At 37.8% G+C, this 27,220-nt stretch overlaps 2 protein-coding genes across 6 annotated transcripts; one reads left to right on the forward strand and one right to left on the reverse strand.

The window, feature by feature from the left end:
• The first annotated feature begins 1,463 nt into the window (after positions 1-1,463).
• On the forward strand, positions 1,464-26,703 carry LOC146489795 (dehydrogenase/reductase SDR family member 1-like). Of its 5 annotated transcripts, XM_085102185.1 has the most exons (12): positions 1,464-1,482; positions 1,625-1,804; positions 7,539-7,668; positions 7,803-7,861; positions 8,799-8,945; positions 9,451-9,489; positions 10,659-10,699; positions 12,464-12,596; positions 13,444-13,572; positions 14,664-14,742; positions 14,873-14,953; positions 26,320-26,703. In XM_085102185.1, the coding sequence occupies exons 3-12, from the start codon at positions 7,545-7,547 to the stop codon at positions 26,448-26,450; spliced, it is 963 nt and encodes a 320-aa protein (XP_084958311.1). In that variant the 5' UTR covers positions 1,464-1,482; positions 1,625-1,804; positions 7,539-7,544; the 3' UTR covers positions 26,451-26,703. The 5 variants fall into 5 exon arrangements, with proteins under 5 accessions (XP_084958311.1, XP_084958238.1, XP_084958185.1 ...); XM_085102112.1 differs by lacking the exon at positions 1,464-1,482 and having other exon boundaries at positions 1,505-1,808; XM_085102059.1 differs by lacking the exon at positions 1,464-1,482 and having other exon boundaries at positions 1,505-1,804.
• Positions 18,926-20,849, reverse strand: LOC146489796 (uncharacterized). Its single transcript, XM_085103205.1, has 3 exons — positions 20,755-20,849; positions 20,113-20,286; positions 18,926-19,144 (listed from the first exon to the last, which is right to left on the reverse strand). The coding sequence occupies exons 2-3, from the start codon at positions 20,273-20,275 to the stop codon at positions 19,035-19,037; spliced, it is 273 nt and encodes a 90-aa protein (XP_084959331.1). The 5' UTR covers positions 20,276-20,286; positions 20,755-20,849; the 3' UTR covers positions 18,926-19,034.
• Positions 26,704-27,220: the final 517 nt, after the last annotated feature.

Below are 27,220 nucleotides of genomic sequence, written 5' to 3' on the forward strand. Positions count from 1 at the left end.
TAGCCGCCTGGTCCTCTTAGCCGCTGAAGGCTGCAGGGTTACATTGACTGAAAACGTTCAAATGAGTATTTAAGAAAAGAAATCAGCTTTATAAATCGGCTATAGAAAATCAACTTGGAATGAAATATATGGGATACCTAAATCCCTAGTGATATGGGTATCCCCTTCCAATATGGCTTCGGAGTTGAATCGGCCGACAGGAAAAAAGTCTGCAGGGTTACATAGACTGCATAGACTGAAAACGTTCACATTTTCACTCAAGGAAAGAAATCAGCTTTACAAATCGGCTTTATAAAGTCAACTAAGAATGAAATATATGGGATACCTAAATCCCTAGTGATATGGGTATTCCAATATGGCTTATGAATGTTAAAAGAAATAAATTAATGAATAAATAAATTTAAGCAATAAATGAAAAAAGAAAGGAGCAATCGGTCGTCTACACAGAATCTTAAAGGTGAACGCTGCTGAAAGTGGGAATGCCAGGACAGCTAATTTTTTTTCATAAATCACTCATTCTTGCTCAGGATTTTTTATTTTGGTATCTGCTGAGCACCCCACCCCCCTCGCACCCCCATTCCCATCCCCACTCCGAGAAATAATGGTCCATTTTAAAATTAATTTATGCCCAAAAAGGAAGTGGCGTGACAGGCAGACTGTAAGTCAAACGCAAGTCTTGAATTACCGATCAACTCTTCAGCGGGACCTTGACCAAAATAACTCTTGATTCTAGTATGTTCTTGTGGATAAAGTACGCTTTTAAATTTGTTGTTAGCTTTAGGTCAAAACTGACCTACCGGTAAGTTTTAGAAATTTATTTTGCTTGCGGATTTCAATTTTAGAAATATATAAATTGATGCCGTTCAATCACTGTGGAAGAAGAGGCATCGCAGTGGGCAATAACTGGGGAAAACCCCGCCACCCCCAAAAGTGACCCTGAAACGAGTGGATACGCGGCTGCGCAGATACAAAATAGTCAATACCACCCCCTCTTCCCCTGAATACTATAGGGGCTACGCAGCTACGTGGCGGCTACCTCGCCGCAGCTTGTCATATTCGTGAAAGAACCCTTATTGTGTGGGTGTGGTCTCACGCATAAAACGAGGCATAGTCATACAGTCATGTACTTCTAATTTTTGACGGTTTTTCTTGGTGGGAGGGGGTGGTATTGACCACTTTGTATCTGCGTAGCCACGTAGCCCCCTTGCTTTCTCGTCTTCCTTTATAACTAATCGAGCCATCCTTTTGTTTATCGATAGAAAAGATAAAACAGGGAATCCTTTTGTTGGTCGTACTCGAATTTTTTGCAAAATTTTCGTAAAACCAACTTTTCTTGTTTCGTAAACCCGAAAACGCGGCAGCCATATTGGAAGGCGAAACCCATACAGTATCCGTAGGGATTTGGGTACGGGGGTAACTCGGGGATGCCTAAATCACTGTGACACCATGAGGTCGAGAATGTTTGGTTGCAGCATCAGAAAGGTCAACAATGCACACTTACTTGTAGAGCTTGGGCTACCTTTATATTATGGCGCGAAAGTGAGCTACGGAGTCGCGAGGCGAGAAACACGCAAACGGACTTTGAGAAAGTCTATTATTGTTGTTAAAAATTTTCTATTTCTAGATTGGGAACCAGTCTTCCAGAAACAGCCATTTTCGCTCGTGACAGAAAAGTGGAGTGACGGTGCAGATTCTGTGTACTTTGTTCAGGGTGTCCAGAGGTTTACTCTGACTAATCTTTGATATTGGTGGCGTGTCTTGTTCTTTGTTCCTCTCATTGGCGTAAATTTGGAAAAGAATCAGGGTAAGTGTTCGCTTGTTTGTTGTCTAAAGTGTAACGCCAGTTTTTTTTTAAATGTGTAGTTGGAAATCTCGGCTTTACCTCGGTGTAAGAACTTCTAAAGGATTCAAAACACACACAAAGAAAAACCTATCAGATTTTTACAGCGAGGTAAACCCGAAGTCTCCCATCCGTCTGCCACAGAGGTCATATATTCACCGGGCAAATTGAACTATCTACCAATTTAGGAAAAGGAGCGGATCATTTTTCGATAATTTGATGTAAATTGATTCGCGAATCATCCATCAGGCCTTGTATAAAGTTTGCTTGGAAGTGCAGCGTTGAATAACAGGACGTTTTCTATTATCTGAGCTTGCTTTAATGAAGGTCACTTCACTACGACCTGTCAGTTTGTTTTTGAGAGAGTGATCAGGCTCCACAAATACTTCAAAATATGGTTAAATTTTTGGAAATCAGACCTGGCGCCATTTTGAAGAAAAAGTCTGCCATACATGTAGCTTGTGAACTGGCCAGCTGAGTTCTTAGAAATAAGAAGCACACAGAGTGAGGCTAGTTACATTAAAAATGTAGCAGAAAGAGAATGGACAGCTTACCAGTTATATATGGAAGACAATGTAATAGTTTATTTTGTATCGATGATGAGACAGATATAGAACGACACTGCCCCAGGGACACTGCATATTAATTTTGCACAGTCATTAATAGTCAGGCCAGTATGCCGAGTATGGCAGAGCTTGATGATATCTTGCACATGCAAATTGATTTATAACGTAGCGCGCGTGCATCCTAATCCAATTCCTATTGGCGTCATCATGGTACATTTCTCAACATATGCACGGCCGTGCGTCCATCCGATGACGTGTGCAAGATGGGGGAAGCATATGCGCGCTGTGTTATTAAAACACTTTTGCAGAGAGACAACACCATAAAAAATGTATATTTATAGCGCTTGAAGCTTAATGAAACGTTAAGATTAAACCGATATGAGAAACCGTTTTCGCCTTTTTTTTGTTTTGTACAGAGAATCTTGTAATTAATTGGGAACAAAACCTGCTTTCCATGAATCATTTACTTTATTTTCACTATGTTATAAAAGAATTGGTTCATGCTTTTAGCTGTGCGTATATCGAGTTATGGATGCACTTGGGAAGTTTGGAGAGCACTCAAGAAGCTAGAGTTGCTCTCGGCTACGCCTCGAACAACTCTTCCGCTTCTCTCATGCTCTCCAAACTTCCCGCGTGCATCCATAACTCGATATACGCACGCTAAGCATGAACCAATTCTTAATTAAGTAGCATGCACTATATGCTGTATGATTTTCTAAGTTACCCAGTCGTGCTTTGAAGTCTGCAGGTTACTTCACTTTAGTATAAAACATCACTTGGAGAGTCTTAACCCCAGACCTGGAGTTCGGAGATCAATATCTCCAATCAGCATGTTCGCAAATCCCAAACAAATTCATTAATGAAAAAGATGTCTGAAGCTGAAGTACACATCTTCTTCTGTATCGTCTGTTGTCACCATTTTGAGCTTCTATTCTTATAACATTTACTAATGTCATCATCATCATCATTTGGTCCTTTTCCCCTTAAGGGAAATGTAGTACTGTACTTTTTGTTTTTTAAAGTATATACTTTGTCAGAGTGGAAACTTTACGTCCTGAATGGTATTAGTAAAGGCTGGTTTCTGCACTTACATGTAATCCAGTAGACTAAATTAAGTATGCATTAAAATAGGAATTTTTGAAGGCAGACAAAGTGGGCGTGGACGATACTCGCGCATGCATATTCCATACTCTGTCAGTGAACATGTCTTTACCAGGCTGCCTTTAGCCCGTCAACCAACTTTTTCAATGAAAAGACCATATCCAAGTCAACTAACCTGCCCAGGTGCCGGCTGCCTCCATGCCTGTTCAAAATCTGAATGAAATCCATAGATAATAAACATTGAATCCACGTAAAATGTCATTCATGTAGTACATACATGCATACATACATAATCTTTATTTATACACAATGATTTTTAAAGCTATAAGCTTGTGGGGTTGTATGTATGAGACTAAAGTTACCTAATCTACATAAAAATATATGAAAGTGAGAAGTGATCATCGCAGTGAATTTTCCAATTTATGCAATTGGAAATTGGAAGCCTGAAAAAAAATTCAGGCTTCAACGGGATTCGAACCCGTGACCTCCGCGTTGCCGGTGCGATGCTCTACCAACTGAGCTATGAAGCCACACATTGGGAGCAAGGTCAATTGTAGGTTCCCATTTTCCCGTGAGAGGAGTGAAACGATGTAAAGTATATGAAATAATTCATATATGAACTGCGGATATAGATGAAAGTGAGAAGTGATCATCGCAGTGAATTTTCCAATTTATGCAATTGGAAATTGGAAGCCTGAAAAAAAATTCAGGCTTCAACGGGATTCGAACCCGTGACCTCCGCGTTGCCGGTGCGATGCTCTACCAACTGAGCTATGAAGCCACACATTGGGAGCAAGGTCAATTGTAGGTTCCCATTTTCCCGTGAGAGGAGTGAAACGATGTAAAGTATATGAAATAATTCATATATGAACTGCGGATATAGATGAAAGTGAGAAGTGATCATCGCAGTGAATTTTCCAATTTATGCAATTGGAAATTGGAAGCCTGAAAAAAAAATTCAGGCTTCAACGGGATTCGAACCCGTGACCTCCGCGTTGCCGGTGCGATGCTCTACCAACTGAGCTATATATCGTTTCACTCCTCTCACGGGAAAATGGGAACCTACAATTGACCTTGCTCCCAATGTGTGGCTTCATAGCTCAGTTGGTAGAGCATCGCACCGGCAACGCGGAGGTCACGGGTTCGAATCCCGTTGAAGCCTGAATTTTTTTTTCAGGCTTCCAATTTCCAATTGCATAAATTGGAAAATTCACTGCGATGATCACTTCTCACTTTCATCTATATCCGCAGTTCATATATGAATTATTTCATATACTTTACATCATAAAAATATATGTCAGGTATAGTGAATACAATTATTAATAGTATTCAAAATCCTGTTTTCTGTAATATGTGGTAGACACAGACATTCAGTCAAACTTAAAAAATTATCTTAAAAATAAGCCTCAACGCTAACCCTCTTCCTCAGATTGTTAAAGTTGAGGGACGCTGCTGCCTCTTTGTCATTGTAATTAACAAAATTCCATAAACATGAGCCTCTATACGAAAGATAATCTTTCATATATCTTGACTCCTACTTCGGTACAAGGAGACAGTTCTGCTCTCGAGTAAAATAAGTGTTAATGCGGTTTTGACAAATAGTCTCAGACTGCAGTGTGTCAGGTAAAAACTTGCTATGGACTAAGAAAGGTACTAGTTTGGCACTTTTCAATCTTATGTTCTGCTAATGGCTTGACTCCATACTAGGGATAAAGATTCTGTGTTGGTGAGATTGTTATCAAACCTCATGTTTCTGCAAAAAAGTTTATTTTCAAGAGTTTTAGGGTTGGATAAAATAATGGAATTTATCCTTCCATTATCGCAGCACACATCTCATGTTACTATCCTGTGCCACATGGGAGATAACTATTCTTTCAACACACATCTCATGCTGGGTGTGGATATTGGAAACTTTACAAACAAACAAGTCAAAGTTCATTTGTGCGATAATTTTTTTGCTGTTAATTAATATTAATAACATCTCTCCATCAATTTCCAAATTTCCATACAGTTTGCCTTGTTCCAAAATGAGTACTTTCGGCATCCTGTCCATAGAATGTTTCATGTCTCACAAAAAATATTAAATTAATAGTTTTTCTGCCTCAATTAAACTACATCCTGCAGACGGTACAGGAATGGGCCTATTCCGTACCACAAAAATCTTAAGACACTAGTGAGGGAGAAAGATCATTCAAGTTTGGGATTGTTCAATTAAGGGTGAGTTGATGAGCTAATTTTTTGATATGGTGATTAGAAAGTAGATTGTAACTGCAGGAACTTTATAGTTCTTGTTTCTCAGTTAGTCCTTTCATTAATGGTAGGGTTTACTGCATGTTCATTTTTGCTCCACATTTGGCTGTTTTATTTCCAAATTTTTTCTCGCAAACTTGAGCTTGAAGTTTACTTGGGATGAGGCATTTCTTTATTTGTCGCTATGTACTATTTCTTCAGGATGCACACTTGTCACTCATTCTTTTTTATACATGAAGCTATGAGCCATAAAAGACTTAAAATATTGAAGAAATGGAACTTTAACTGATGGTGCTCTAAATGTTTATTATGAAAACATTATATGAGATGGTTCCAATTAGGCAATTAGATGAAAATCAGCATATTATCAGACTTTTTTTACAGTGGCTGTCCTAGTATGGTGATTACCAACATTGCATTATTTTGTAATCTCTATCACTAGTGCTAATATATAGGCCTGTGATTAACTTAATTAGGAATTTAGTGCTTATATTAAATTAGGCCTACAAATAAAATAAATAAGAAAGTCGGTGCTGCTTTGGTCCAATTAAACACTAACGATTGTTACTCATACCTATACATACTTGTTCCAACATAAGTGTCAAATATTACTGGCCCTAAATACTAATAATCAAAGACTCTTATGAGCAGCTCATGAATGCAGAGGATGTAATCAAGGAACAAGCAAATTAAACTTTAATTCAAGTTACACTCAATCTAAGCTCTAAAGACAAATACTATAAATCCATTTTCCAAATAGATTGATCAACAAAGTCTCGAAATACCTTGTCTTGCAAGCTTAAATCTTATAAATTAAAATATGGCCCATTTGAGAAGTGTGAACCACTGAATCAGGTCCCTCAAAACAAATGGTGCAAGTCCATTTGCCAACCAACAGACTGTGAGCTCATTATTTAATCAAAGCAATCCATGAATGAATCTCGCGATTGAACAGGTGAATGAAAGTATATTTCGGTTTTTGTCGAAAGTTATTTACTATTTTTTATTTTCATGCTGTAAAAGTATCAACAGCTAGCAGAGAAACACAGCCCTGGCTGTGGTTCAATAGATCTGCATCGTCACTTTTATGTTTCCTTAATTTTTTTTTTTTTTGCAACCTTTGGACAGTGTTGCTTGGTTGGTGTTGTGGCAAGTCTTCAGGGTTCAGTTGTTCGAAGCCCAATTAAGCTAATCCTAGATTAACGAGAACTTTTATTCGAGTGTAATTACTAAACAATAAAGATTTTTCAAAAAGATTTTTGTCCCTCGGGTTTGACATTGAATTTCCTTTGCCATTAGCTTAAAATTAGATTTTAAAACATTTTTAACGAGCAAGCTGGAATCCTCGGTTAACTTTTAATAGGGGATTAGCGTTAATTGGCTCTCGAACAACCCGGCCCAGGCTTTTAATTAATCTGTATAATTTTTAATTTCTTCTTCTGCTTTTATTTTCAGACTGAGAGGTAATAAATTTTACCGTACTGAAAACAATGTTAACTGGAATGTAGTGTTCTCTATTCCAGTATTTAAAAAATCCATGTGAAGTCCGCACTTTGGTTTAATCATTCAGGAGCTTGACTGTGTAGTTCATCAAATTGAAATTCTCAAAATTTCCAATATCCTCTTTTTCGGTGGTTGTGTGTGATGCTTTAAAAGTTAGTGAAAATCGAACCCAAAGGGTGTTTTACAGCCACAAGTGAAGCACAAATTATGATGATTATGATGCATCTAAAGTTAAGAAAACTGTTGATTATTTTTACACTTTCCTTGTGATATCACAGTTGAGCATGGCAACTTCAGAGCTCCCCTCACTGGCAGGCAAGGTATGCATTGTGACAGGAGCCTCACGTGGTATTGGCAAGGGTATCGCCTTGGTTCTAGCTAAGGCAGGAGCTACTGTGTACATTACAGGTCAGTTTAAACTTCCTGAACCGCCAATAAAGTTACTTTTGAGCTGTACTGTGATCAACATGTTAATTTTTTTTAAAAAAATCTTTTTTGTTTGTGTTGTGTATGATAATTTCTTTTTTAAAAATAATTTGCAGGTAGGACTCTTGATACTTCAGAGGGAAAACCTGGATCATTACGGCAAACAGCTGACGAGGTGATGATCAAATAGATGTGATAATTTTTTAAGGGCACACTATCCTCTCAGTCACTATCATAAAGAACGAGAATTCATATTTTCTAGCTGTCCTAGCCCATTCCTTCACTCCAAATCAACTGTCCACCCATGGCCAGCCCTAGCTTTGCGAGGTTTTTTGCGAGTCTTGTATTTCTAGTATAACAATAAGTTAATAACGAGTAACTGCCATCAGCAAACTCTAATGTTCCATTTTTTTTTAAGCTGGCCACAATTTATAATTATAATTTTAGTTGACTGGTTTAATATCACAAATACAAATTATACTTCAGCCTCACTTGTAGAGTAGCTTCAAGGTTGGTAGGAAAAAGTAATGGGCTTATTCTTCTTACCAGTAAGTTTCTAGGTCAAAAGCTAAACATTTCTAAGTTATGTTTGAATTCTTAAAATAATGATGTCCAGTTTGCTAGAACAGGGCATGATGCAGAGCAATTTAGATTTCAAGGCCAAAACTGTGCTTATATGTATTGCATTCCTTGCTCCAAGCCCTTATAGTAAGTTACACTGTAGAGAACAACTTTGAACAAAGTTATGAGCATAATTTATTGAGACTTGCCAACAGGGCCCAGTTGTTCAAAGCCCGATTAAGCTAATCCTGGATTAACGCATACTTTGACTCGAGTTTAATTGCTAATGAACAAAGATTCTTCCAAAAGATTTTCAGCCCTCAGTTTTGACTTAGACATTTCTTTACCTTTAGCTTGAAGTTAGCCTTTAAACCCATTTTAGCAAGCGATGATGAAAGCCTTGATTAACTTTTAATCGTGGATTAGCGTTAATTGGCTTTTGAACAACCTGGCCCAGCTGTCTACTATAACATACATGTACAGTAAGCAGCAGAATGTTCTGGAACCTATTGTTATTACTCTGCATTTAATAATAATTATTATTAATACAGATTGCCGAAGAGAGTTCTGGCAGGTGCATCCCAGTTCAATGTGACCATGACAACGATGAAGAAGTCAAGCAATTATTTGATAAAGTTAGTAACGAACAAAATGGACGACTGGATGTTCTTGTTAACAATGCCTATAAAGGAGTCAAGGTAATGTTACAATCAGTAAATTACTGCAAAATATTTTAATCCATTGGAACTTAATTTAATTATTGAGAAATTTATCCACCCAGACAAATTTGTTCTTCCATCTAGCCCTGAGACAAATTAACCCTTTAAATTAACCCCTTATATCAAAAAACAAGTTCTCTTATCTTGTCCTTGTACTTTCCTTATAAAAGTACTGGGGGAAAGTTATTAAAATATCAAGAAAATTCAGGTTAAAAGGTGGCCATGTCCTTAATTCTCATGACCTCAGTGGTTTAATAAACATTGATGTTACAAGGAGAAATTTGATGCTGATCACTGTTAGGGCTTAAAAATTTATTAGCCAAAACTCAGATTAGCATGCAGGTAAAAATGGAACATAACAAAACAAAGTAAAATTAATTATTAATTAATTAATTAATTTTTAAAGTTTATTTATTAGTAAATTATTGTTGAAGGGTTCATGTCATTAACACAGCAAATGAGACTTTTTTTAACTTATTGATAGGCAATATTTGACACTGCTGGAAAACCCTTCTATGAACAGGTAAGGATTTATGTTAATTAATCTTGACTAGTAATTACATTAATAAATTGATATTAATATATATTTATAGACATCGGATTTAGATTGAGAGGTTGGATAGGTTTTGCACATCTAGGCAACTGGCTCTTATGTTATTCTTGGTAGCTCCAAAGGAACGGCTCATTACTAATTATGGAGATGATGAGGTTAGGTAAAAAATGGCCCATCCATAAATAAAAACTCATCTTCATGAAATGATGGGCTTTGATTTTTGGGGGTGACCGGGTTGTGAAAACAGTCAATTTTGAATGGGTATTTTATAATAATATCAAGCAAGCAATTTCACTTAGCATCTTGGACTAGCGTAATTTAATAAAGGGCTATCACATGACCAGTGAAAAAGATGTGCACCTTCCAGATTCATTACTTTGTTCTTGAAGACCAAAAAGTTAAAATAAATGTTTTAATACTCAAATGTACATCTTATAATGATTGTGAAAATACCCATCCAGGGTCATAGGAAATTCCAGTAGGGAGGGGCTAGGGAAAAAAATAGTTAAATTAAAATTTCCTAGGGGGGGTGGGGGTACCAGCCTAAAAATACATATCATGAGAGGGGTATGGCTATTTTCTGAAACAACACATTGTAATTATGATATCAATGTAATGTTGTTGGACACAGGAACAATCTCTCAATTGTACTGTTTTTTATGTTCATTAAAGGGAAGTGTCATGCATGGGGTTTTGACCAGTTGTGTTAAAAATAGTTGTCAGTGGTGAAATAAGACCTTCACTTAGCCACAAAATAATTATAGAACAACGAGAGCAAATAAATCAACTCAATTCTTGAAAGGAGTAACTCGTAGTCTGTTCTAGCATATTTTGGAAATTCACAAAAGCGTTTGCCTAACATTTTTCAACTTTCAATCCATTCTGACCTACTTTGTCTCTGGCCAGAGGCACTAATCAACAGTTTTATTGCACTGGGGTGATAATTTGTAACAAAACAGGACAATTTTTTTTGTTTCTGTTGACAGACAAACATTTGTGGGTTTTGAAATGACATCAAATTAATTTAATGCTTCCCCTTTAAGTTACTGGTGGATTTTGTTGTTTTTTCCTTATTATAAGTATTCATTGCCCTCATTGTCATTACCTCACGTATGCCTTTTAAAATCATTACCTTTTAGCCTTTGAGCATGTGGGATGAGGTCAATACAGTAGGCCTGAGGTGAGGACTGAATATATTTATTAATAGTTTGTAAGGGGCCTTGTGCACAAGTCAAGGTTTATGATGTTGGTTCTACTTCCACATTAACAGACTGTTATAAATTATGTGTGAGAACTATTTAACTTATATTAGTAATAGATCTGCCATTTACTTATTAATAATAATAATAATAAGTTAAACACACCCAGTAATAGGGCTTTAATCAATAGACTTATAGCAATATTACTTAATATCCTAAAAGTCTACTTTGTTGTAACTTTGATTTGTAGTTTTATGATGGTAAATGAATAAAGACAATCTGAGGTCATCGATTCAACTCCTGTTGGAAGAATTCTGATTTTATTCTGACTTTCTTCTAAGGATGCCTGTGTCACTCAGTGAAAAAATATAATAATAATAATAACAATAACAATAACAATAACAATAACAATAACAATAACAACAACAACAACAACAACAACAACAACAACAACCACAACGACAACAACAATAACAATAACAATAACAACAATAACAATAATAATAATAATAATAATAATAATAATAATAATAATAATAATTATAATAATAATAATAACTAGTAAAGGTAAGGGAGTGCGAAGTTGCCAAGTTGATGATGATGCCAAGACTACTCCTCCACAATCTGTGGGGGATGCCAGATTCAAAGATGCATTCATTTGTTGATTGATCATCCTATACGATCTTGACTCCAATCTGTATTAGGAGTGCGTTCTTTCTATGTCGCACGCAATAATAATAATAATAATAATAATAATAATAATAATAATAATAATAATAATAATTGATCAATTATGATTTCTTGAACAAAAGCAAGCGAAAATTCAAGTTAATAGCCGACGTTTCAGCGTCATCGTGACCATTCTCAAGGCAAAGTGGATAAATTAATGCGAAGATTTGATTTCTATACTCTACAGTCTCTACAAATAAGCATATTAACAAATTATGGATCACAAGTTCTTAATTAGGCAATCAAATTTGTTCGAAAATTGTTCTGAAAGACAAGGAGGTACGTTCGAGTTATGTTCGCTCAAGTAGTGTTTACAAATAGATGACGATTTTTTTTCAGAGCAATTTCACGTGCTAGCTAAATGTTCGAACAAATTTGATTGCCTAATTAAGGAGATTTTCATAAGAAAACTTAAACCATCCCTAAACTTGCAAACAGACTCGATTCGCGCAAAGGTATTCACTTGAAGAACTTGTGATCCATTGTTAATATGCTAATTTGTAGAGACTGGAGTGTAGAATTCAAATCTTCGCATTAATTTATCCACTTTGCCTTGAGAATGGTGTCACAATGACGCCGAAACGTCGGCTATTAACCTAAATTTTCTCTAATTTTCATGTTTCAACAAATAATAATAATAACAGTAGTAAAATAATATTATAATATTTTTGTTATTATTAGCCTTTCACAACACCAACATTTACAATAATAAACACTACGTAGACTACTGTACTTATAACAATTGCGGTACTGACATTAATAAAACATACTGTTTGTACTGACCATAACCCCAGTATACTTTAAGACATACAATACTTATCGTACGTATACTGACGACTCTACAAACAATATTTACAATACTTACAATACTCACAATGTTCTGGTTGTTAATTGCCACAATTTCATTTAGTTCAATGTCTTCTACTTTTACATATATTTCGAGAGTTATTTAGATGGTCATTTTCTTTATTGTGTATGGTGTTCAATATTTTTTGAACTTCTGTCTCTGTCCAAAGGTCTAACTACATTGCTGCGTGGTATGCAGCCAAGATGATGGTTCCGGCAAAGCAGGGTGTAATTGTGAATGTTTCATCAGCTGGAGGGCTAAACTATCTCTTTAATGTGGCATATGGTACAGGGAAGGCTGCTGTAAGTGATTGATACAAACTTCAAGCCGACAATACATCTCAAAACTCAGGAGAAGACATAGAATTTGACATGTTCTTTCTCCATTTGCTGAAAATTTTAAATGTTCGTCTTTCTATTACTGAAACAGCAAGGTTGATTGATTGATTGATTGATTGATTGATTGATTGACTGATTAACTGACAATTGATTGTTTGCTGGTATCTGAGGTAGAGATTGACAGTTTCCTCCACAAAGATTTGAAGGGCTGTGAGAATAACCATCTTATGTGGAATTTTGGGTCGATTTTTCGTTTAGCTCAAAAGTTCCTGACGTTTTGTTTGTGGCCTTCAAGTTCTTGAAACGACATTGTATGTTTTTTTTTCCTTTTTTGCTCAGCATCTGTTTTTACTCTTTTTCTTTGCTATTTTCGGACCTACCTGGCTTTTAAATCCATATCCGTTTTCAGATGTAAAATTAATTTAAAAAAAATGAATCACTTTATTTAAGTGTCAATGTATTTAGCACAGAAGCACTTAAATTGAGGACACCCTCTAGATCAAATTGGAATTTGGAAATGTCACCTTTTGGTGTGCCCACAGAAAAAACTCTCGGGGAAAGGATGAGGTCTAACCAACAACAAACTCAACCCACATGTGACACCGATTCCGGGAATCGAATGCTGGCAAATTGGTGGGAGGCGAGTGCTCTCGCCACTGCGCCATCTCTGCTCCCCAAGACTAACATTGTCAAAATCTATACCCACACCAAAATGGCTCAAAAACTATAACCAGATGACACTTACATATATAACTCTGTATGTATTATATTGCACGTGTTCTCATGTTTGAAACATTCTTCGTGCACTTAGAATGATCGGATGTCTGCAGATATGGCTGTTGAGCTCCGGAAAGAAAATGTAGCATGTGTATCGCTGTGGCCTGGGGCTGTGATGACGGAAAATGTCGGTGAGATGCTAAGTGAACCAATGGATGAAAAGGTTAGGGTCACTTTTACGTTGTTTTGTGGGCAATATTCATCATCATCATCAAACTTTAATAATCACTCCTCGTAAGGCTTTTCAGTAACTATTTACCATATGAATCACTAATACTAATTAATATCAGTACAAAACCAATAAAATATACTAATATCTACATATCTACTTATTGACTGTTAATGATCTGACAAATTGTCTCTTTCATTCAGCATGTTGGTTTACAGACAACATTTGAAGGCCTTGACTGAGGTGGAGGATTGTAAACCTTTGTCTAAAGAGTTCCATAGAGAAACTGCTCTATAGGCAAATGTGCGTTCACCGCTACAAGTCTTATATAAAGGGATACGAAGCTTATTGTTATTACGAGTTGTGCGATCATGAACAGCTGATCTTTTTTAAATTTTATACATAAGTAATCAGGTGCTAAATTGTTTGCGCATTTGTATGCCTTGACAGAATCTGTAAATTGGAGCATCTCATCTATTGACAGCCAGTTAAGTTCTTGGAGTAGTGGTGTCATGTGGTCATATTTCTGTGAACCAGTACTGATTCTACAGGCAAATTTCTGGACGAGTTGCAGCTTTTTTATGTTGTTTTTGGATGTATTATACCAAACTGACGAGCAATAAAACATTTTACTGAATACAAGAGATGATATTTTCTAAATGTTTCTCAAGAGAGCTGTGGCACTTATTTTAAGGGGAAGTAATTTCACAGTATTTGAGGGCACTTGGAAATATGGTGTAAATTAAAAGTGTTTGAAAAAAATCGTTTAAGATGCTTTTAACCTTCATTGACATAAATACTTAAACTTTATTTACTCTCGAAATTCAGAGAAGCTTACAGAAGTACGAATCGCGCGCGCAAGCGGCAGACTCGCGAGTAGCGCGGGCTACTCGCGACTCGCTGCTTGCGCACAACTCATATTCGATGTTTTTTTCATTTTCCCCGGCGGGTTTTCAAGCAAAAGAGAGACTGCTTGCAGTCTACTCGGTGTTTGGACATCAGATGAAGCACTTTTCCTTGTGTTTGATATATTACTTGAAAAAGCTGTGCCCAGAAAACTAAGACATCTATTTTGCACTGCTTAGGTCAGCAAGGCATCCCGTTTGTTCCGAGATGCAGAAGACCCAACTTACTCAGGCAAGGCAGTGGCTTGGCTAGCAGCAGGTACTCTAGCTGTTATTCTGTTATAAAAAAAACAGATTTTTTTACACTACGGAAACATTGAGTAGGGATGTTTAATGACGAAAGAAAATGTGTTCATAATGAAATAATAGTGTGTCTGTACACACTGTAGATTCCAAGGTCATGAAGAAAAGTGGCCGAATTCTGATCGTTGCTGAGTTGGCCAGAGAATACGGCTTCAAAGATGTTGGCGGTAAGTCAGTTTTCTACGTTGTACGTTATTTACAAGCAGGAGCAGAATTTAGTTAGTCTGTGTGGAAAAGTAGGACCTTAATTGTCTTTCTGTGCGGTCAGCATGGACCAAGCAATATTTTCCGGTTTATATGAACTGGTCACAATGTGAACTTTGTTCTCAAAATTCTTGTGTGAAGTGCGAACTTTTCCATTGAACAAGAAAGGATAAAAATGTATTACAGTTGTGATAAAGATGTATAACATCTTTGTTATATCATCACCGAACATAAAATTTGTCATCTCTCTTTATTTTTGAAATTCATGTTACAATATTGTTACGGTAAATTTGCAAGAGCCATAATTTATTGTGCAAAAGTTATGTTATAAACTTTGTTCCTTGACCTATTATGTATTGTGTATTCAAGTATAATGGTCAGAATCTAAATCTGTATCTACAAAAAGGGCAAGTCCTCTGTGCGCGGCTTAATATCTGCCCAGGTAGTGGCGGATGCGTTAAAACAGTCCTAATGATCTAGCCCACAGTCTCCCCGCGAGAGTTGCAGCTGAGGCCAAATCGGCACTGTTCGTTTGTGTGTTTGTCTCTCTGTTTATATCATGAGCAGGGGCCAGATTCACAATGGTATCCTAAACCTGTAAACTTGAAATATTGTTTCTCGACAATAGGCTTTTGTTTAAAAGACAACACTTAGGATACTTTTTATCCTAATATGGTTTCGTGAATCTGACCCAGGGCCCGGTTGTTGGAGAGCAGATTTACACTCATCGTCGATTAAAATTTCACCGAGGTTTTCAGCGTAGTCGTTAAGTCTTAGGCGAAACACAGGGACATAAACTTTTATTGATCAGTAATTAAATTTGAATCAAGATCATGCACGTTAACCCAGGATTAGCCCCAAGGGATACAGTACTCCTTTATAAAAGTGACTCGGTTGATACATTTTAGGGGTTAAAATTCGTGGTTTGGTACCCCTTAGGTTGCTAAAATCTAAAATGACTTCCGTCAGAGGTATGGTGGTACCTTTTAGGGTATTGAGTCAACAAATATGAGAGGAAGAAAATGTCAGTCAACTGATTTGGTACCTGATAGTGGGGAGAATTGGTCGGACCACGCCCACGAAACGGAATTCTGGGGCCCGTTTCTCGAAAGTCCCGGTAGCTTAGCGGGCCCGAAATCAAATATTCAAATCAAAATCTAAAGAATAACAGCGCGGGTCCTAGCTAACAAACCATTCCATTTTGTTTTATTAACTGATAGTTTTATCATATTATCTGTAAAACTATTGAAACCTCGATCTTGAATGTAAACAACAACAGCTTTCCGGGCCCGTTAATTATCGGGACTTTCGAGAAACGGGCCCCTGGTACCTTTTAATGGTTCTTTTTAAAATTACACGTACCGACGATCACCCCGTTACTTTTAGGGAGACTAACTTAACGGGGCAGCGAACAGCAGGGTCCAAATGTTTAACAAGCAGGTATTAATGGGAGTCTTTTCCTTTAGGGAAGCAACCATTGTCCATTCGTCAAGTCAAGAAACTCGTCCAATACAGCTATCCTTCCATTGCCTGGCTTGTGCCCGAGTTTTTTTACTTTCCTGGTTGGCTGATGGCAGCAGGCACGCATAAATTTTGATCGCTTGATTGATGCAGAGGTGTTAGACTGATTATTAAGTAAAAAATACTGACTGATGGAGAAAGGATTTCAATATGTATACTGTGAATTTATTGCGTGATTGGAATGAAACACCCACACAGGCTGAGCTATCCTGTTAGATTCAGGAAAAAGGTAGAAAAGAAAAAGAAACAATATATCGCTTGATACGAATATTTTAGAATTATTTTGTAAACAGCAATCGAGGGTAATAATTATATAAACTAAAGAATGAGTCTTGTTTCCTTTTTTCTTCTTGCGAAAACTGGGGCAGGTTTTTCGTGCCCTTAATTGAGGGAGTGTATAGCACTCCGCCCCGTCGCGTGGCAGCATAAGTTTAACAACAACGAATCTCATCCGTTCGTTTTCCGCTGTTTTATGCTTAAAAGGAACCTACACTGACGACAAAGCTTGACGTTAAATTATTGGAAATGTCTAAATTGGTCAGGAGCCCATATTTGAAAAGTAGAAACAACATTCAAGTGTGCTAAAAATTAGATTTGATTATCGTCTGTTTTCAACTTTTAAATTTTCCGCGCGCCACCATTTTGGATTTTATGACGTCATACGGTTGCCGTTATTGTCAGTGAGAGACAGTTCTTTGGTGTGAACATGGCGGCGTCCGGGAAATTTTTAAAAGCGAAAATGAGCGATAATCAAATCCTGTTTTGTCCGACACAGAAATATTATTTCCATGATTTCCAACAGAACTTAAAATTAGATTGTATTTTCAACAATATAACGTTAGTTTATTTCAACAATGGAGGTTTCCTTTAAGCTTTCTTCAAGGCTCTTACGGACTCCAGTTATGTGTGCGCCAAATCGGGTGTTTGATATATTGGCACACATGTAATGAAACAAGAAACTCAGGCCTCATCCACACTAACGCGTTTTCAAAAGTGTCCTTTTTCATCTCGGTGAAAACGAAGCAAAATGTTTTAATCCAGACTAGCGTTTTCGTATCATTTTCACCTATCCATACTAAAACGCTCGAAAACGATGAAACGAATGGGACCTGGGATCGGCATGTGTTAACGTTACAAGACCATCCGCCATCTTGGATCGATGCTCCGATTTGGACTGGAACCTGATAGCGTTTGACGCTTTTTACTTCACCGTTTCCAAAAGTCTCCGTTTTCACCTGTCCACACTAGAAACGGATTGTTTTCAAAACGATGCGTTTTCAAAAGTCTCCGTTTTCATACATAAATGTATGCTCCTGCTTCTCAAGTCTTCCATTGTAAATTTTACCTTTTGCACGACTTCACGTAATCATAAATATTCACAGCATATGAACAGCAGTGAAATAGACCGGGACAATCAAAATGGGACTCTTGTTCGGAGAAAGCGAATTACGACGGAAACATGACCAAAATTCAGTCTAACACCGGTTTCGGTTCTTGAGTCTAAAACGTCCGTGGATATCCAAAAGAATTCTCTCTCTAACAGCTTGTAATTTAACAGAAAAATATGTGGGCGCATATCTCGATTTATGCAAAGTACGAACTTTTTCATTCATCTGCGCTTTATTTTAACTGTTTTCAAACATTAATATCTTAAAATCGGAGACACCCATGAAGCTCAATATATATACATTTAGAATGTTTTGCTATGAGGAAAGACCTTTTAACATAAAAGACAAGTGTCAAGTTTTATTTTGCCAGAGATACTGGTGAAAAATTCGGGAATAAACAAAATCAGCCCGTTAAAATTAATTCATTATTTACTTGGAACGCTCTCACATTTTTTTTCTAATTTCGCCTACAAGTTGTCTAGATTGAGTAGTTTAAATCCCTAAAGTTTCGTTTTTAAGTGTCTGACTAGATTTGGAGATAATCGACAATGTTTAAAATAAGAGGCAATGCGCTACTGTTGCTATAGTAATAGTTGTTGCCTGGAAACCGATTAGAAAATTAACTTTGATCATATGTTAAAATGATAATGTAGTATGAAGAAGATTGTAGTTTATCTTGTATGCGGGATTCTTATTTCAAAACTTCCACCTTAAGTCCAGAAAAACTTCTGAGAGCCTCCTTAAGTTGCGGATAGACTAAGGGCTGGAGTGTACCACGCGCGTGTAGACTAAACGTTCAGATGCGCAGTCACGTGATGTTTTGGACGCACGTACCTAGCGACAATTTCAGTGTCAAGATAGGACTGTTTCGAAAGGGAAATATATAACGGCGTTTGGAAGAGAATCGGTTTTTTTTACATAAAAAGCTGCAAAAAAGAAAAAAAAAAAAAAAAAAAAAACAATTTTGTGTCATAGACTCTTTAATAGCGAATCATTCAAACTGGACTCTAACGTTAATTTAACAGCTTCTTAACAGAACCGACGGCGCATTAATCAGTATTTCGAATAATTCATGGTTAACTATAATGTCCTGTGCTCGTGCCATCACTGTGTGGAGGTAGATAGGAAGGGAAGTTTATCCATTTTTCTTGTTCGGGTTGTTTGACCTCTGCTGATCTCTTTGCTGCCGTGCTTGGCCTTTCTCGTGCTTGTCTTTGGTACTTTTGCGTGCATTTTTGGTGTGCGCTGAAATCATGATAAGAAAAAAAAAACTGTGTTTGTAGAGATAATTGGTGCTTAAGCAAAAATACTGTCAAATTGTACTGACATAAATAATTTTTCTTTAAATGTCACCCACAAAAATGTAACTTCCGATGCGCCATGGTGAACTCTAGCCAGTTTGTTTTATCTCATTATTTAACATCTTTTCCTGACATTGCGTGACTGTCTATTATTGACGGATACATGACGTCACCAAATTCTAGAATTCAAAACCAAGTGGCCTACAAATTTTTACCTTCATTCAAGGAAAGATTACCTAAAAATATGTCTTTTCACAATTTCTTAGCTCGATGTCGTACTTCCTTTTGAAAGTAGAAGAGTTTCAATTTCCGAGTTTTCATCGTGCGTGACATCGTGAGGACGACCGTGACAGAGCTCTTCCGTATCTTAAAAATGCCTCTTCGGGTGATTTTCAGCATTCTAAACAATTTAAGTTTGAGGAGAAATATTTATCTTAACATTTGAAAATTCACAAGGGAAAAAAAACCTGTTTTCTGGCAAAAGTGAACTCCAGATGTTTTTTCCCATTTCCGGCCGCCATGTTTGTGTCCCATACTAAGCTCCATAAATTTGTGTGAAACATTTTGTCAAATAACTCGAGTACGGAATACCGCACAGACCTGACACTTGGACAGGTTTCTTATTTATTTATCATCTACAACATGTCAATTTCTTGACTTCATTCATGGAATGGTTTCATTTTTTTTTTCGCGCACACGGCAATGTCGTGACAGTGAAAACCGGCAATAGCAGTAAATCGCGTAAATTCTCAGCTGCGAGTCAAATTTGGCAAAATGACTTTCTTTCTATTTACTGTACATGTCTTTGGAGAGCCCGGGAATCACTGGAAGAAATATTTTAAAATTAAATTGAGATCTGTTACCAAACCAGGCATGTCAGTTTGAAACGCCGATTTGTGAAAAGCTACGTACCCTTGCCTCCTGATTTCTTAGCTTCAGCTCCAGGGAGAAGCAGAGAGGATTGCACAGCAGTGCTATCACTTCCAGCCTTGAACAAGTTTCCTCCCAGAGAGAGCAAATCTGCGGCAATGCTTAGCACAATAAGCAAGTAGACCAGTTTGATGAAGCATGCCATCTTGAATCACGCTGCAACAGAAAATAACGTCCCTTCTATAAGATATCTGAGTACCGCACTTAATGTGTAATATGTTGATTGTATCAGGGACATAACAACTTAGAGGCTAAAATTTGGATCAGTTACGAGATAGCCGTGATACTATTGTACTAAAATAATGCGGAAGCCGCAGTCGTTGCGAAGCGTTCGGTTCAAATGAATCACTGTGGTTTGCAGGCGAACGAATGCGTGGCGTGACTGCAAACGAATGCTAGCATGCGGCTGAACGACAAGGAATGACCCTTACGCCAGTTCCTTTCGTCTTTGCTTTCGTTATGCGTCAGCGTAAGCTTGCCTAACACAAAATTAGGGCATCCGGCCTTTGTGCTTATAAATGTTATGGTTACGAATTGGCTACTTTCATGAAAATGCTTTCTAGAGTTTAACATGAAAAAAACGAAAAAGTTGAAATTAGGCAGGAGAATATTCAGTCGCCATACCTAAACCAAGTACTTTCTCTTTTTCGGGATTTGCGGCAACGTTTTACGTCTTGAATACAGCCAGTCAACTACCACCACCAAACTGCGAGTTGATGCTTCAGTGAATGGCATGAAATGTAATCGGTCGACAGTTTCAATGACTTGCACGTGCAAGTGGAGGCTACTAGAGTTGGAACGTGGCCTACAATATGAGAACCCAGGCCCAACATACCGATCTCAGGCCCCGACATACCATATCAGTAAAAACCAGTGATAAATTGTGTTTGCAAGGACCACCGTGACAAAATAAAAGTACCGGATCCTGTAGTGAAGGATCTAATCAGCGAAAAAATTGTAAAGCAAATAATCTAAAAAAAGAGCAAGGCTGATTTCACGGTGAAATCAGCCTTGCTCTTTTTTTAGATTATTTGCTATACCATATCAGGACCCGACCTACCATAACAGGCCCCTACAGAAAACTGAACTTGGAATGCTTGTTAATCAAACGGTTTTTCTCTAACGTCTGAAATAATAAAATAATCTACACAAATAAAGTGTCCTCCTTCGGAACTGATCGAGCTGCTATTAAGGCGCACAGAATCAGTCAACGTCCCCTTGCTGACCTTCAAATCCTTCGCCATCTTTCATGTCTGCAAGTCACGCAAGCTTGTCAAAGACTGGCGCAGACTGTACGTAGTTCAGCCAAGGCTTGCTTATCCATTGCAAATGAAAACAACGTCGCAAAATACTTCTTTTTTATACAAAGCTTGCGAGAGAAAAGTCTCTCGGTTGAGTACAAACTCGCTCTAGAAGCATTGTTCCGCTCGAATGCTCGTTTATTGTATCTACTTCGTCGCGAAATATTTTTGAACATATTCAGTGGAGAGGTGAATAACTCGGGTGCTTAAAAATCTATACCTGCGAACTCTCATGCGTTATGCGTGAGTCTCACGCCTGTGGACTAAAGACAGTGATCTCACGCATCAAGAACAATTTCTCACCCCTGACTAACACATGATTAATAACAATTACCCCCAAAAAGGCGGCGCGAAATGTTGACTTTTCTAACTGTATCACAACACGCTAAAATTTTCACAAAAGCTTTAAAATGTCTAAAATCCGTTGGAATCGGAAGTGTTCAAAGGTCGTCGGAACATCTTCGGACATTTTCCGGCAACATTCGGAAGCCTTCGGAAAATTGGCGGAAATCTTTGGAAGTGGCTGGGACATTTTCGGAAATAACGGTCATGACGAGACAAAACTCTCACGCATTTGACCCCCAAAAAAGTTGGCAGGTATACAAATCCGCATGAAGAATTGTCTCGCTCACTTCTACGAAAGAAATGATGTACATTCAAAACTTCTACGTACGCTCCCTTGGAAGTAATAAGAGACAAGAAGCTGTTTACAGCTTATACTCGGGCCATATTTGACTGTGTGTTGCGTAAAGACTACAATCTTTTAACAGTGATAACCTCTAGCATCGCCAATTCCCCCAAATAGATAGCCTGCGAGCAAGCTCTCTTGGAGGTGGATCCTCTTTCCCCCTCCCGCCCCCCACCCCCAGGAAAGCTTGCTCGAAGGCTACCAAATAGATAGATACAGAGATATAGTGAGGCAATAAGTAACCACCAGATAGAATTGCACTTCTTGCAGTCAGAATGAAATATAGGGGAAAACGACATTTGTCAAACGAATGCTTTTTATAATCCCCGGGCTTTAATCCTTACGTTTTCACCTTTCGTTTAGAGACAGAAACCATTTGTACGGTCCTAATATGTATGTGACGCCGGGTCAATGACGGATCGTAATTTTCGGTATGATCTAGACCCAGGGGGGGGGGGGGGTGGTACTCCCTTATGTGACCTTAACGGGGACGTGCGGCCCGATAGGGTATGGTTTTCAGGGTGTTTTGCCTTGAACGGGGTATCTCAGTATTTCATCACTTTCTGTCTTAAACAGGGTATCCCTACATGACCTAATGGCTTAAACAGACTGTGATTGCCAATGCATTAAAATACAGTAAGAAATTAGTGTATTCTTATTTCATTCTAGTCTTAAACAGGGTGTGATTTTGGGTTAAATGTCTTAGAAAGGGCCTGAAAATTTTGAATTCTGTCTTAAACGGGATAAGGAAATCGGAGAATTGTGTCTTACTGGGGGGGTCAGGGTTTGAACGCCCGGGCCGCTCCTCCCTACCCAAGCATCTGTTGAGTACCCCCCCCCCCCCGGGATCTAGAGTAACGTTACGCATCACGCCTACGTTTATATCCTTGTACGTCTTTCAATGTTTCGCTGTTTATATTTTTAAATGAAATTCAGGGGAAAGCATTTGTTATTCACCTTTCATTTGAAGACAGAAACCGTTTCTACATTGATTGTTTTTCTATGACAAACGTGAGACATCTTTATCTATCTTGGCCCGCGAGGTCATAGACTGATTTAGTTGCCAAATTTTTGGTTAAACAAAACTAACCTTGAGGCACTCAGGTTAGCCTAAAAAACACGCCGGTTAGCCTAAAGAGCACTCCAGTTAGCCTAAATAGCACTTCGGTTAGCTTAGATAGCTCCCCGGTTAGCTTAACGGTTAGCAGTTTATGTTGGGGTTGTTCATGCCTCGCATGCCTCGCATGTTTTGTTCATGCCTCGTACGTCTGGCTTGCATATTGTAAACACTCCTCATGGCCCGAAAACAAAGAACGCGACCGAGAATTTAAAGAATTTGATAACACGACAGAAAACGTAACTCGTACCAGCCGAGTACAAAAAACGAGACCGAGAACGATAACTCGTGGCCCGAAGTCTTATCTCTCGGCCCATCGCGACCCCAAAAAGAAAAAAGAATTTGAAAATGCTACCGAAACCTTAACTCGGTCCGCCTTATGGCCCGAGTAATAATATATACCCAAACACGCATTCAAACACAAAATAGCTTTTACTGATAACATGCCTTTAAATGATAAGTTTCACAGCCCTTTTTACGTTAAATCAAACCTAACCCTAACCAAACCCTAACCCTAAACTCTTATACCTAGTCTGAAATGTCGGCCGTCTCCTCCCCCTAACCCACAGGGGGACCGCGCCCCCTGTGGGTTAGGGGGAGGAGACGGCTGACATTTCAGACTATCTTATACCGAAAAAATTACGAAGGAATCGCAGCGGTTTGTACTGAAACACCGGTACCTGTCCGTATTGCTCTCTTCTTCTTAATAATTAATGTGTACTCAAATTCATTTTAACCCATCATGTCAACATATCGAACTACATATCATTTTACAGACAAATCTCTTTACACACGGGAACTTAAACTTTCGGTAATACAACTCAACAACAACAACAACAACAGCAGTTTATTCAGTATTTCCATATGTATACATGGCATTACCGACTTAATAGAGCTATATAATATAAAATTATAGTTTGTAATTGAATAATTAAATTAACATTGATTGTCGTATTAACATTGAGTTATAAATATAAGCAGCGATTGTCCTACAGACAAAAGGATCAACGTTGTTAAAAAGAAACAAAATTTTTGAATCATTGTCTAGCTATTTATTTCATTGAAAAATTTTTTGCGTATGTCATTATAATGATGACAAGGAAATAAAAAATGTAGAAAATGTAAAAAATGTAAATGTAAAAAGCTCAATATTTTACAATTAAAATTCCAAATTCAAGCGTTCTGTGATTCAACATTTACCTCAATAAGAATCATACCTTTTTTTTCTTTCACCTATAAGATACATCAAGAGACTATGGTCTCTTGGATACATTTATAACTCGACAACATACAAACAAAGGTGAGTATTCATTGTCGGGCGGAGACAAGGCTATTTCCGGTTGCCCCTTTCAAATGGGAGGCCCCCCTCCCCCCGGGAGTACGTTGTATTTTTTCCCCCGAGTTTCCACGTGGTAATTAAAACGTGACAACGACCAATTTATTTTTAACTTGAGTTAAGCTGACAAGATAAGAACTGTCTAATAAACGTATGGTTTGAAAGTAAGAGTCACGTATTTGGATATTTCTTCCCCAAATCATAATTTGCTTGTATACGGTATTTCCGATATTCCGGCAGCGCCTACATTTCCATTTTGATGTTTTTGGACAGAAATTAGTGCACTTCTTAAGTGTACAGTAGACGGATGTCCGTCTTATCGAGCGTAAAGTGACTGATTTGGACCTGAAGATGTTGTTTAACTACTTGCTTATTAAAGAATGATTTATGTCACTTAAGGCCTTGTATATTGTGTAAAGGCTTGACCTGCTGTCAGTCTCGCAGGAACAACAAAATATTAACGGCAGACTGATCCCAACGGCGGAGGAGACGAGCTTGATAGAACAAACAACAAAAGCTAGAATAACTGAAATATATTTGGTTTTTTTTTAAAAACAAATATATTTCAGTTATTCTAGCTTTTGTTGTTTGTTCTATCAAGCTCGTCACCTCCGCCGTTGGGATCAGTCTGCCGTTAATATTTTGTATTTGAGATAATTTGCTGATCCAGGTCTACAAGTGATCCGGCACCACTCATTGGTTTGTCGCTGTGGAATTGCAGATTTTATTGTATTCGCAGGAACAACGTCTGCTATTGGTGTTGATGAACTTTATTTGGCCTTGAACCTTATCTCGGCGCTTGCCTCGAGTAATTTCCGAATAATCGGAGCTTGATAATTGTTGTCAGTGTTTGTGTATTAAAACGTAAATACGCTTTATTGCAGCCTGGTATGGTATCTCGGGGCTTGACCGTTGTTGTTTGCGTGATTTAGTTATAAATCGGACCAACAAAATTTAATACGTCACTCACATTTAATGTTACAAATATGTCACACATGTGTTTCACGCCCCAGTCACTCCTTGCTCAACATGTGACTTGTTTCCTTTACGTAAATCCGCAAACCGGTCAGTATAAAATGCAGACTGCAGACTGGGTATAAAATGCAGATTAGGTATAAAATGCAGACTGCAGACTACAGACTGGGTGTAAAATGCAGACTGAGACCAAAACCGCCTCTTCATCAAATACAGGATACATTTTGAATTTTTCAACTTAACTTACGCTAGTGTCATACAATCGTCTTTCGAGATCATTTCCCATGAAATTGACATTATTATATTCTTTTCGAAAAGCGTCAACCTTGAAATAAACAACCCCAAAGCATAACGTAAGCAATAACGCGGACAGGACCACGCCCACGAAACAGAATTCTGGCGCCCGTTTCTCGAAAGTCCCGGTAACTTACCGGGCCCGAAAATCAAATATTCAAATCAAAATCTAAAGAATAAAAGCGCGGGTCCTAGATAACAAACCAGTCCATTTTGTTTTGTTAACTGATAGTTTTATCATATTATCTGCAAAACTATTGAAACCTCGATCTTGAATGTAAACAACAACAGCTTTCCGGGCCCGTTAATTATCGGGACTTTCGAGAAACGGGCCCCTGGTACCTTTTAATGGTTCTTTTTAAAATTACACGTACCGACGATCACCCCGTTACTTTTAGGGAGATTAACTTAACGGGGCAGCGAACAGCAGGGTCCAAATGTTTAACAAGCAGGTATTAATGCGAGTCTTTTCCTTTAGGGAAGCAACCACTGTCCATTCGTCAAGTCAAGAAACTCGTCCAATACAGCTATCCTTCCATTGCCTGGCTTGTGCCCGAGTTTTTTTACTTTCCTGGTTGGCTAATGGCAGCAGGCACGCATAAATTTTGATCGCTTGATTGATGCAGAGGTGTTAGACTGATTATTAAGTGAAATATATTGACTGATGGAGAAAGGATTTCAATATGTATACAGTGAATTTATTTTTATGATTGGAGTGAAACACTCACACAGACTGAGGTATCCTGTTAGACTCAGGAAAAAGATAGAAAAGAAAAAGAAACAATATATCGTTTGATATGAATATTTTGTAAATCAGCAATCGAGGGTAATAATTATTAAATCAATTAAACTAAAGAATAAGGCTTGTTTCCTTTTTTCTTCTTGTGAAAACTGGGGCAGGATTTTCGTGCCCTTATTGAGGGGTTGTATAGCACTCCGCCCCGTCGCGTGGCAGCATAAGTTTAACAACAACGAATCTGCTCATCCGTTCGTTTTCCGCTGTTTTATGCTTAAAGGAACCTACACTGACGAAAAAGCTTGACGTCAAATTATTGGAAATGTCTAAATTGGTCAGGAGCCCATATTTGAAAAGTAGAAACAACATTTAAGTGTGCTAAAAATTAGATTTGATTATCGTCTGTTTTCAACTTTTAAATTTTCCGCGCGCCACCATTTTGGATTTTATGACTTAATACGGTTGCCACTGTTGTCAGTGAGAAAAAATTCTTTTGTGTGAAACATTTGAACAACCATATTACGTTATGAAATCCAACATGGCGGCGCCCGGGAAATTTAAAAGCGAAAATGAACGATAATCAAATCCTGTTTTGTCCGACACAGAAATATTATTTCCATGATTTGCAACAGAACTTAAAATT

The sequence above is a fragment of the Pavona decussata genome, unplaced genomic scaffold (assembly GCF_977016875.1).
Source record: "Pavona decussata unplaced genomic scaffold, jaPavDecu1.1 SCAFFOLD_3, whole genome shotgun sequence".
NCBI classification, from domain to species: Eukaryota; Metazoa; Cnidaria; class Anthozoa; order Scleractinia; family Agariciidae; genus Pavona; species Pavona decussata.